We start from the raw sequence: 11,667 nt of genomic DNA on the forward strand, positions 1-11,667 counted from the left end.
TTCAGCCGGCTTCCTGGTCCATTTGTGCCCTTCCCTCTATGAGTCACAACTAACGCATGATGCAAAACAGCGAGATGCCGCAGCAACCCCAGCCCAGATCCGGTGTTTCGTTGCACCTGTTCGAGGCCTCCGCCCTAAATGCACCGAAAGACTCCAACGTTATGCTTCAGATATTTTTTATTTTAATGCAAAAGGAATAAAATGTCGTACTGCCTCGGTAATTACGTTTTAGTAAGAAAAAATATAAAGATAAAATAAGGTAAATGTAAACAAAACATTGACATACGTCTCTTTCAAAATGTGATTTGATTATCAATCAACCTTTATTTATACAGGTATAAATAAATTAAGAGAATAATTGAGAAACCCAACATTTTTCAGTCAGGTCATCTGGACAGTTGTTTTTTTGTGCTGAAACGTTTCACCTTCGATCCAGAAGGCTTCATCAGTCAAGGAAACACACAACAAAACTGATTCTTCCCCCAACAGCTTACTCCAAAGTAGAACAAACCAGTTCTGCTTGTGATAAGATGGTCGCTTTGGTACGCCCCTCCTCCATTGCCGGCCCTCTTCCTATAATAATTGAGAAACTATTGGATGATTGGTAATTAAATGGTAAAAAAAACAGAAGAGTTTGCTTGAAAATATACTGTGTGTACCTTACTGTAAATGTTTATTATTTTATTGTGTTCACAAAAAAGAAACAACACACACAAAGGAAAATGGAAAAACAAAATGTGCAGGAGAGGTCATAAAAACCGAAAATGGGCTTACAACACCCCCCCCCCCCCCCCACACACACACACACCCAAGAGAATAAAGAAAAAATCATAAATGTACATAAGCTACATCTTACTTTAAACGCACACAAATACAATAGCCCATAATAAATTAAAATTGACCTAAATCTTAAATAAATAAATAAACAATCAATGTACGTGTGTTAAAACAACTCTAGAAACCTTTTTTTCAACTTTCTTTGAAATGCAGATAAAGTTGTACAAGACTGATGATTCACTAAGTTGTTTTGAACTGTTCCACAGCGCAACACTTTGATGCACAAATGAAAATTTAGCAACAGTGGTTCTACAGAAGGGGATATGTAAATCATACCTCAGAGTATGAATGATAATAAGACTTAAAATCAAAGAAATTATGAGAATAAATATAACATATTACATATGACTTTATGCATCGAGACTCCCGTTTGATACTTATTCGTATCATAAATAGTTAGTATTTGTAATTTTTTAAACAAAGGTGTGTGTGAAGCTGAATGTGGAGTTACTAACAATTCTTACAAAAGCCATTTAAAGTAAAGGTGCCATGTGTTGTCATCGTTGTAGGGAAACATACAATAATGAAATTAGTTATCTTAACCCATCACACATGAGATACAGCCATGTGGCGCAGTGGGCAGCTGTGTAAGGGGATTGGGTGTCTTGCTCAAGGACTAAACGACATGTGGGTATACATGGTGGGGAGCAGAGCCTGCAACTTTCTGGTCCCAAGTCGGCTGTCCTATTTCTACACCATCTTGGCTCTGTAGAAATTTAGAATTTCTCTAATTTTTTTCTGAGTCAAATCATTTTTCATTTGGTGATTCTGGGATACAATCAACTACAATGTTGTTCCTCCTGGACTAGTTTTCAGAGAGTCAGCTTTGGCCATCCATTGGTTGTTCTCAGCTTTCAGCCTCTGCATTAGATGGAAGATGTTTGATAGTACCAGTTGTCAAGGACTCTAGTGGTTTTCAACTCATCGACGTATTTTTGAAAGTATTCTAGGCTCCTTTTGAGGTCCTGTACTTCTCTATTCAAGTCATCACAGAATTTATTTTGGGAATCATGGATAATTTGCACAAAACTCTTGAAGTTGTTTTTTTTTTGGTTTGTTTAATTAGGTCATTATAAAAGGATTTTTGTTGCTCCGAGAAGTCACACACACAGTTGAGAAAGAAACAAGGTCATCATCACACTTTTTACGTAGCATTTTTCCAAATAGACAGTTTAAATGAGAAACTACTACCAGTCACGTTACCAGGCAGCCTGGGCCTGGTAGAACCTGGGCCTGGTGGTGGCCAGGTCTGGTGGAACATGGGCCTGGTAGCTGCCAGTGGATCCTGGGCTTGCTGCTGTTACTCAAGTTCTCAAGTTTTTACAACTTTTACTTAATTGTCTTCGGAATGATCTTAACCGTTTGTTAAAGAAGCCAGGTCTGGTTGTTTTAATGCAATCAAAATGTGATTTCACTTAATGCATTTTTTTATTGTTCAAAAAGACCACCAGATTTAACAGAATGTTCCAATAATCAAAGATCAATGACTATTCAAAACAGAAATCCCACAAACAAGAAAGATTGGCACAAACATACAGTAGCTCAAAGGTGATTAGTGATAAGTGCACTTGTTTTGTGAAGATCAGAGATACATCAGTTCACTTTAGATGAGTAAAACAAGTTATTTGCATGCTAAGTTCAAAAATTCATCAGTTGAAACTGTAGTTTTCTTTCAAGTTGACTGGAATTTCCAAGACCTCCTCCGCCTTACTCACTGGCTTGAGTGCCGTTGAGGTTTTCTTTGTGACAGTCGGTGGCAGGGGGACAAACTTGGATTCTTTGATAGTTGAGGGACTGGGAGCACTTTGGGATTCAAACACAAGACTCTTCTTGACGCCACGAGCACATGCTATATAGAGAAAAGCAAACAGATAAAGCATTCACACACATTGTTCATCTAAAATATATAAAAAATGTCATCTTTTGCGGATTATCTTAATGTATATACATATACACATATGTATATATATATATGAGGCTATATATATATAAATGTATATATATATATATATATATATATATATATATACACAAACCGGATTCCAAAAAAGTTGGGACACTAAACAAATTGTGAATAAAAACTGATTGCAATGATGTGGAGGTGCCAACATCTAATATTTTATTCAGAATAGAACACGGATCACAGATCAAAAGTTTAAACTGAGAGAATGTATCATTTTAAGGGAAAAATCTGTTGTTTACAAATTTCATGGCGTCAACAAATCCCAAAAAAGTTGGGACAAGTCCATGTTTACCACTGTGTGGCATCCCCCCTTCTTCTTACAACACTCAACAGACGTCTGGGGACAGAGGAGACCAGTTTCTCAAGTTTAGAAATAGGAATGCTCTCCCATTCATGTCTAATACAGGCCCCTAACTGTTCAATCGGCTTGGGCCTTCTTTGTCGCACCTTCCTCTTTATGATGCACCAAATGTTCTCTATAGGTGAAAGATCTGGACTGCAGGCTGGCCATTTCAGTACCTGGATCCTTCTCCTACGTAGCCATGATGTTGTGATTGCTGCAGAATGTGGTCTGGCATTATCATGTTGAAAAATGCAGGGTCTTCCCTGAAAGAGATGACATCTAGATGGGAGCATATGTTGTTCTAGAACCTGATCATAGTTCTCTGCATTAATGGTGCCTTTCCAGACATGCAAGCTGCCCATGCCACAAGCGCTCATGCAACCCCATACCATCAGTGATGCAGGCTTCTGAACGGAGCGTTGATAACAACTTGGGCTATCCTTGTCCTCTCTGGTCTGGATGACATGGCGTCCCACTGTTCCATAAAGAACTTCAAAATCGTGACTCATCTGACCACAGAACAGTCTTCCATTTTGCCACACTCCATTTTAAATGACCCCTGGCCCAGTGCAAATGTCTGAGCTTGTGGAGCTTGCTTAGAAATGGCTTCCTCTTTGCACTGTAGAGTTTCAGCTGGCAACGGCAGATGGCACGGTGGATTGTGTTCACTGACAATGCTTTCTGGAAGTATTCCTGAGCCCATTCTGTTATTTCCTTGATAGTGGCATTCCTGTTTGAGGTGCAGTGACATTTAAGGGCCTGGAGATCACGAGCATCCAGTAGAGTTTTATGGCCTTGATCCTTACGCACAGCGATTGTTCCAGATTCTCTGAATCTTTTGATGATGTTATGCACGGTCGATGATGATAACTTAAAAGTCTTTGCTATTTTACGTGGGGTAATACCATTCTGGTATTGCTGCACTATCTTTCTGTGCAACAATGGGGGAATTGGTGATCCTCTTACCATCTTGGTTTCTGAGAGATACTGACACTCTGAGAAGCTCTTTTTATACCCAATCATGTTGTCAATTGACCTAATTAGTGTTAATTGGTCTTCCAGCTGTTCATTATATGCACAATTTCCTTTTTCCAGCCACTTATTGCTACTTGTCCCAACTTATTTGGGATTTGTTGGCACTGTGAAATTTTGAATCAACATGTTTCCTTCAAAATGTTACATTTACTCAGATTAAACTTTTGATCTGTCATCTATGTTATATTACGAATAAAATATTGACATTTGCCATCTCCACATCATTGCATTCAGTTTTTATTCACAATTTGTTTAGTGTCCCAACTTTTTTGGAATCCGGTTTGTGTGTATGTATATATATATATATATATAATTTTACACACCATTAAGGAAAACAAGTTGGCCTGGTGTGGCCGGTTGAATGAACAGGCATTGTCAGATGACCAAGTTAGCAGCTGTGACTTTAACATGTCCAACTATATATAAAATAAAATAAGACTCCACCCATCTTTCTGGGTGGAGTTTACATGTTCTTTCTGTGCAAGCATGGGTTTTCTCAGTGTACTCTCCCACAGACCAATAACATGCATGTTAGGCTGATTGGTAACTCTAAATTGTCCCAAGGTGTGAGTGAGAGAGTGAATGGTTGTCTCATCTGTCTCCATGTGTCCCAGTGATGGACTGGAGACCTGTCCAGGATGTACCCCGCCACTCGCACAGTGACTGCTGGATATGGGCAACAGTAAGCACCACAACCATTAAAGGAAGAAGTGGGTAAAGATAATGGATGGATGAATATTTATATGATTGACTGACAGATTTGAAAACAGTATTACAGTATTTCTTTAAACATGTATTGTGGGGATATTTCTGGCCTAAATTACTAAGATTGGACTTATTTAGGTTTTCCAGGCTGTAGTTGTAGGCTGTAAAGGTCCTGAATCCCACCTGAAACCTGTTTACACTCCTTCATGTGCCTTTCCTCCCATCCTTTGTTTTTGCAGGTGACGGAGCAGTAGAAGACCTTGTAGCAATGATCACACACAATCCATTTCACAAATGTAGAACGACCACAGTGATAGCAGAATTTCAACACCGGTTCCCTAAGAAAAGATTTACACAGACACAGATGTGAACTGGCAATTTACAAAACTGGAGACAATAAAGTCCACTGACATAAATCTATCTGTTTACCTGTAGCTTTCTGTTGTCTCTGATAATCCTTCACAGCTGTGTTCTGGTCCAATTGAGGGAATAGCTTCTGCACCTGTATATGCAAAGATCTGTGTTAATGGTACTTATATGCAGTGAGTGCACACATACAATGTAAATCATAGGTTGACAAAAAAAAGCAATATGTGGCACTGACGATTCAATGTGAGCTGCTGCAATCTCTTTAAATTATTTGTCCTCCTCTGGCTTGTAGTTTGTCTCAGCAGATCACTCATCATTTGGAGAAGTTGGTGCCGTGTTTTGAGTATTTTCCTCTCCACAGTGTTCAGATTATGGAACAAAGTGTGGGCGATATGCAAGTCCTGAAGTGTAACACAGTGCATTATACCTGATCAGATGGAAGTACTCTAAACAAACAACTGTAGGACGAAATTGGAGTAGTATGGAACAAACTGCAGAATTCTCTGTCATTCCTGCTATTCAAGCTGTGTTTCCAACTAATGAGTTACCTGGTTGAATGAGTAGTGTGCATAATCTACTGCAGTTCCCACAACACCACCCACAGCAACTGGCATCAAGATGTCAGCACCAGTCTTAACTAACAGGTCCAACTATATATAAAATAAAAATCAACATTAGAAAACAGTATTTTGAATTAATCAACATAAAAATTAATATATATATATATATATATATATATATACATACACACGGGTATATATAATTATATACACCATTAAGGAAAACAAGTTGGTCTGGTGTGTCCGGTTGAATGAACAGGCACTGTCATATGACCAGCTGTGCACCCTTTTATGATTAGGCCTCTTCTTAACAACTGCTTTTGGGTAAAACAATTAGGACTGAGTTACCAAACTATTAAAATCTTGCCAAATAATGAACAGCATGCAAACAACTGTCATCTGCTTCTAGGTACAAAGTTGGGCAATAACAGAAAAGCATTTGTATAAAAACCTTTTCATTAAATTATTTAAAAAGTGTCAAAATCTTCAGAACTATTTTAAAATGTTAACAAAATTTTAGTGGGGTAAAAGTGTAAGTAATGTTGAGAACTGTAATACATGATTATTTTTGTGAGCTGACAACTGTTGCAGGCAGACTTTAAATTTATTTTCATTTGTAAACATTTTCATTATAGATAATTTGATCTGTATGTAAAAAAAAAATGCATTCACAAGTTTTGTAAAAGCCTAATAAATAATGTACCAAAAGTACTTCATTACATACTGTGAATAATTTTATAAAACATGTTTAAAAGTTTAGAAAAATGCCATTAAACTGTACAATTATACTCAAATTATGAATAATTATGAGACACATGTAAATCTACATATATTTTTAGGTGAACGTGTAAGTTTGTGTGTACCAGTTTAGTTTTGTTGCCGCCCAAGGTATAATTAATGTTGGCAAATGCACAGAGAGCGCTGCCTACTCTAGAACCCAGAGGGATGTTAGGATCTGCACCTTTGTTCAAAAGCTCCTCTACTGCCTGAGCAAAGAAAAGACGCAGGTTTGAAATAAGAGGTTAAGTGTACACATGTAATACATTTGTGTGAGTGTGGGAAAAGGTTCTACCAGGTCATTGCCACTTGCTATGGCCAAAGAGAGGGGAGAATGTCCACTCCAGAGTAGGTCTGTGCTGGCTCTGTGAGACAGCAGGACAGCCACCACCTTACTGGCGTTCTAGGAAAAGGCTGGCTTTGGTTAGTCCATTCATGACTGAAAGGAATTTGGTCTTGCATGCATTTAACACCAACAATCACACAGTTATGCGGAGCTCATTCTTCACAAAAACAAACAAACACAAGGAAAACATGTTTTTTTTGTTTGTTTTTTGTATAAATGTCATTCCACTACAAGCGACTGCCATCTAGTGTACAAAATGAACAACACAGAAATACAGTACAAGGATGGAGCTGTTGTTCCCAGTTCACATCTTATGTCAGTGTTTGTTCATTCTACAGCCAAAAGGCTAAGCAAGTTTCAACAGTTATTTTCCAGCTCAAATCTCATGTCCAAATACAATCGCAATTTGTTTTAACGACACCAAAATGGGGACACATGCTAAACTCAAGGTTTAAAAATGAAGGTTCACTAAATAAAAGTAGACAAAAATCTTCTAAATTCTCATTTATTATTTAAAATGGTTGAGCTTTATTCATTTTTATGTATCAAATGTATTATTACTCATTTAATAAAATGAGTGCTAACGATTTAATGTGTTTTAATGTATTTCACGGCGGTTGTGTGAATAATACTTACTGACCATGTAATCAGTGTCTCTCTGACAGGCTATGTGCAGGGCGGTTCGACCCCCCTCTTTAAGGTTTGGGTTCTTAATGACACTTGGTGGTTCCTCGGCAGACAAGGATATCTGTAAAAGATCATGACTACCTTTCTTTTACAAGTGCCACTTAAGCCAGTACATTAACAAATAAAAAGTCTAATAAATGTGCTGTAACGTGCAAATACACATACCCTGTCTGGTTCATAGATCTCATTGTGGTCACATGCCTGCACATCTGGGTCAAAGCCAGCAATCAGAAGAAGCTCTGTAATGATGGCACCTTCTGGACCTGGCAACATTGCAGCCACATGCAGAGGGTACAAGCCTTTCTTCTGCAAAAATGATGTAATATTAAAGTGATTTTTTTATGACTTATCATTTGACAAAATATGCTAAAGAGTAAAGCTGCTATTTACTTCATATTTATTATTTAAATGAAAACACTGACCCAGATAACTAGATGAAAAAAAAATCAAATGCTGTTCAAGACTAATTATTGTTTGAGTTTGGGATTTTCACTTCTCAATGGCATAAATTATCTTCTTACAATTGCAAGCAAAAAATTAATAAAAAAAATGTAAGGACTTAAAAGTATACTTCTGGTGGAAGAGGAATGTCAGTGCGAGCTCCAGACTGCAGCAGTCTTCTGACAGCTTCAGTGTCCCTCGCCATAATGGCAACAAAAAGAACAGGCAAAGGGACCCTGGCCAGATTAGGGTCAGCGCCACGTTTCAGTAACAGGTTCAAAGTGTTCAAATACACTTGCTGCCTGGTAAAACAAACGACACATCGACATCAACATATGCACAACGGAAATTTAACATCAAAGAACAAGGAAAGAAACATAACTGATTTTTATAGCTGCCATTTTGCAGTGTCCTTTTTGTGACAGCTCCCTGTGTGTCATCTCCAATATGAAAGTGCCTGTTTTGCATTCTTACTGTTCTGAGGGGTGGATGTCAGTTTGGATCTTCACATTTGTGTCAGCGGTTTGAGGTCTGTCATTAAGTACAGGTGTAATTGATGTGAGGTCATTTTGGCTAATAGGGAGACTGCTCTCACTTGAAGATGAAGACACAACCTGGCAACACATTTCAGTAATAAAAACAAGATGTTGAGAAAACATTAGCAAATCAGCTAATTTTATAAAATTCACCAACATTTCTTCTACTCAATTGAAACACTCAGATTAATTTTTATGGATAACCATTAATGGTTATAGATAATTACATGACATTCCAACCTGATACATTTTGATATACTTCAAGCTTTACCACAGTAGCTGACTGACAAACAATAACAGCAATCTAAACGAAGGTCTTTCTCACTGGAGATGTGGTCGGTGCTTCGGTCCATGTTGTGTACAGGGAATGGAAAGGGTAGTAGAGAACGTGGCACACAGCCAAGGCAGACATGCCTTCACTGTTTAACTTGTCAATATCAGCACCCATATCCAGCAACTGATGGATCACATTATTATGGCAGTTTACCTGACCGATGAGAAAACAAAACCAATATAACACAGTTAAATAAACTACATGAAACTCCACTTATAAAGACTATAAACTAAAACTTTTATTTTGCAATCTGTTGCTGTAATGTGCCACTTCAGTTCATGCTCTAAAGACATTTTGAAGATCAGGCTACTGAAAGTGAATCAAGAGATGAACGTTAACGTTACGGTTGCAGCGATCAGTGCAGTGTGTCCTTGTGAATCTGCAACATCAGGATGGACAAAACCCTCCCGGAGCATCTTTGCCAGAGTTTGGAATTCCCCTCTGAAGCTGTGCTGGATCAACAGTTCTGAACTGGCCTCTAAAGGCCCTTTTGGACCAAAGCTCTCTCTATTCATAGAAAGAACAGCAGCAATGTTCCACCCAACATTTTCAGCTAGCCGTCTGAAAAACACAAAGAAAGCATGTAGATATTTTTCTCTCAATACATTCCTTGGCACCAAATTGTATCTTTATTTTACATATTACCTGTGTTTGTGTATGACAGCTGGCATTCGAGCCTGTAAAGGGAGAGTAGAAAATGGATCCCTTTTGTAACCTTGATATGGATGAGCTTCTGGCTCCCACAGCTCTCCATAAAAGAGTTTATCCAACTCTAATCTCCGGCCAGGAGGGAGCGGTAAGTAGTCGGCATTTGTGCAGTACTTCTCAATGCCGGGTGGAAGGATAAAACTTTCATCAATCAGCAGATCCTCATCTGTAGACACCTGAAGGAGGTGGGGAGTAAACTGATCTGCTGTTAGGCAAACGCTGGTAATACATTGATTTATAAAAGCAATTTACACATTTTACCTGAACATCTGTACTGGCTTTTGTTTCTAAACTGTTTGGGGCAGACTGGAACCAAAAAGATACCTAAATAAATATATTGTGCATGGGCAGATAAATACAAACTTGGACACAGACTTAAAATTAAAAATCCTAATTTACAAGTGGTATTTTATATAAACTGTATGGACTGTATTGTAATAAAATAGAATATGACATCAACTTTTCTGTGAAGTTCCTTGAGATGAGTTGTGAATTTGCTCTAAAAATGTATTAAACTGAATAGAATAATACATTTTATGAGCAAAAATGACAACGCTTGAGGCTATTTGCCAGCATGTGATAAAATGAACAAGTACCTGAGTCCATGAACCTGTGTCAACAGAAGACTTCATAAAGTCAGCATATTCAGGAAAGCTTTTGAGGCTAAAGCTTTCTTCTACAGAGGTACAGAGCTTTAGTAAGCGTTTCCCAAGCCACAAACCCACATCCTGTCGTCCATCTGAATAAGTAAGCACACCAGGGCCAAATATCTCGTCCATGTGGTATAAACCCTGAGGATGCAAAGTTATAAACTGTTATTTACTATGCACAAAAACTACTGCAAATGCTGTTCCCATTGCATCAATTTTACCTGAAAGCTGGCTCCATTTGGTAAGCTCAGGTGACCATATCCTTCTCTTCTGTTAAGGTAGAACTTGCCAGTGAACTTGTGGCCTGAGGGCCAGCTGTAAAGTGCATCCCCATGCTTGAAGTCTTTGTAGAAAAAACCCTCATAGTACTAAACAAAGAAATTAGGTTAAAAACTGTTATTTTGTGTAATATTTAGGATGAATTCTGCTGGGTCATCAGAAAAAAAACAAGTCAAATTAGATAAGCATCTTTAAAATGTTGCAGGCGATCACATCATTAGCTGATTTAGTTCCTTATTTGACATTTATGTCTAAAGTTTTGAGGTTATTTTGCAGGTAGGGTTTTTTTTTTTGAGTGCAGAGCATGGCTTCACTAAAAAGTACTTTTGACTTCTTCTTTTTTAAGGTCATTTACTTGTCTAATTTCACTGACTGTCTATTTTAAAATGGCACACACATAAGCGCGCGCTCATCTTTTCATCTTACCGCTCCATGTTTCCAGGTGTATCTTCCTTTTCCGTGTTTGAGGCCGTCTAAAAAATCTCCCTCATATCTGGACCCGTCGGACAGCTCCTGAACACCGAAGCCATCTGCTCTTTTGTCGCCGAGCTGCGCCATCCTGTTACCGCCGCTCGTTCCCGGGTCAGTACCTTCTCGCTCCGCCACACCTTTTGAATTTCTCGATGTTTCGTATTTGCCCTGAATGAATTTCACTTGACCCATAGGAATGAAACAAGAAGTATTTTTATTTAGTTTAGGCTACAATGAAGCGAACACGGCTATAGTTACTAGGGCAAACAAACAACTAGCATAAATTAGATTTCAGTTATAACTTAGCTGTGAGCGAGTAACCATGACAACCCTTGGTGACTGTTTACGCATGCGCATAGTAAAAAGTTCAAATCAGCTGATTTTTTTCTATATAAATTGTGTATTTATTTATTTGGCACAGTTAATTTATCGTGCAGTGTAATCTTAAAGTTCAAAATAAACTAGTTTAGTCAGTTTTATAACAACTTAAACTAAATTTTGTTAGTAGCCTACTGTTGAATTAAAAACATTTTTTCATTCAACCTTTATACCTTTTTGACTTTTCAGTTTGATTCAAGATCTTGGTTTTGCACATTCCCACCCCGCACACACACAAAGGTATGGGT

The 11,667-nt window shown here is 38.0% G+C and overlaps 1 protein-coding gene across 1 annotated transcript; it reads right to left on the minus strand.

The window, feature by feature from the left end:
- Nucleotides 1-2,486: 2,486 nt before the first annotated feature.
- ankmy1 (ankyrin repeat and MYND domain containing 1) lies at nucleotides 2,487-11,174 on the minus strand. Its single transcript, XM_037697820.1, has 18 exons — nucleotides 10,997-11,174; nucleotides 10,513-10,659; nucleotides 10,232-10,432; nucleotides 9,903-9,947; nucleotides 9,579-9,817; nucleotides 9,278-9,494; nucleotides 8,943-9,086; nucleotides 8,538-8,677; nucleotides 8,194-8,365; nucleotides 7,788-7,928; nucleotides 7,576-7,683; nucleotides 6,885-6,992; nucleotides 6,676-6,798; nucleotides 5,799-5,902; nucleotides 5,488-5,660; nucleotides 5,313-5,385; nucleotides 5,067-5,221; nucleotides 2,487-2,686 (listed from the first exon to the last, which is right to left on the minus strand). The coding sequence occupies exons 1-18, from the start codon at nucleotides 11,126-11,128 to the stop codon at nucleotides 2,487-2,489; spliced, it is 2,622 nt and encodes an 873-aa protein (XP_037553748.1). The 5' UTR covers nucleotides 11,129-11,174.
- Between the last annotated feature and the right edge of the window lie 493 nt (nucleotides 11,175-11,667).

This window comes from Nematolebias whitei, chromosome 3 (assembly GCF_014905685.2).
Source record: "Nematolebias whitei isolate Nwh7 chromosome 3, NemWhi1, whole genome shotgun sequence".
Taxonomy (NCBI): Eukaryota; Metazoa; Chordata; class Actinopteri; order Cyprinodontiformes; family Rivulidae; genus Nematolebias; species Nematolebias whitei.

Excerpts from the sequence above, each read along its gene's own strand:
- ankmy1 (XM_037697820.1), bottom strand. The coding sequence starts at position 11,128 with ATGGCGCAGCTCGGCGACAAAAGAGCAGATGGCTTCGGTGTTCAGGAG. Across the intron at positions 8,678-8,942 it reads TGTACACAACATGGACCGAA|GTTGTGTCTTCATCTTCAAG; the intron begins GCACCGACCACA and ends ATGTGTTGCCAG. Across the intron at positions 5,386-5,487 it reads GCAGCAGCTCACATTGAATC|GTGCAGAAGCTATTCCCTCA; the intron begins GTCAGTGCCACA and ends TTGCATATACAG.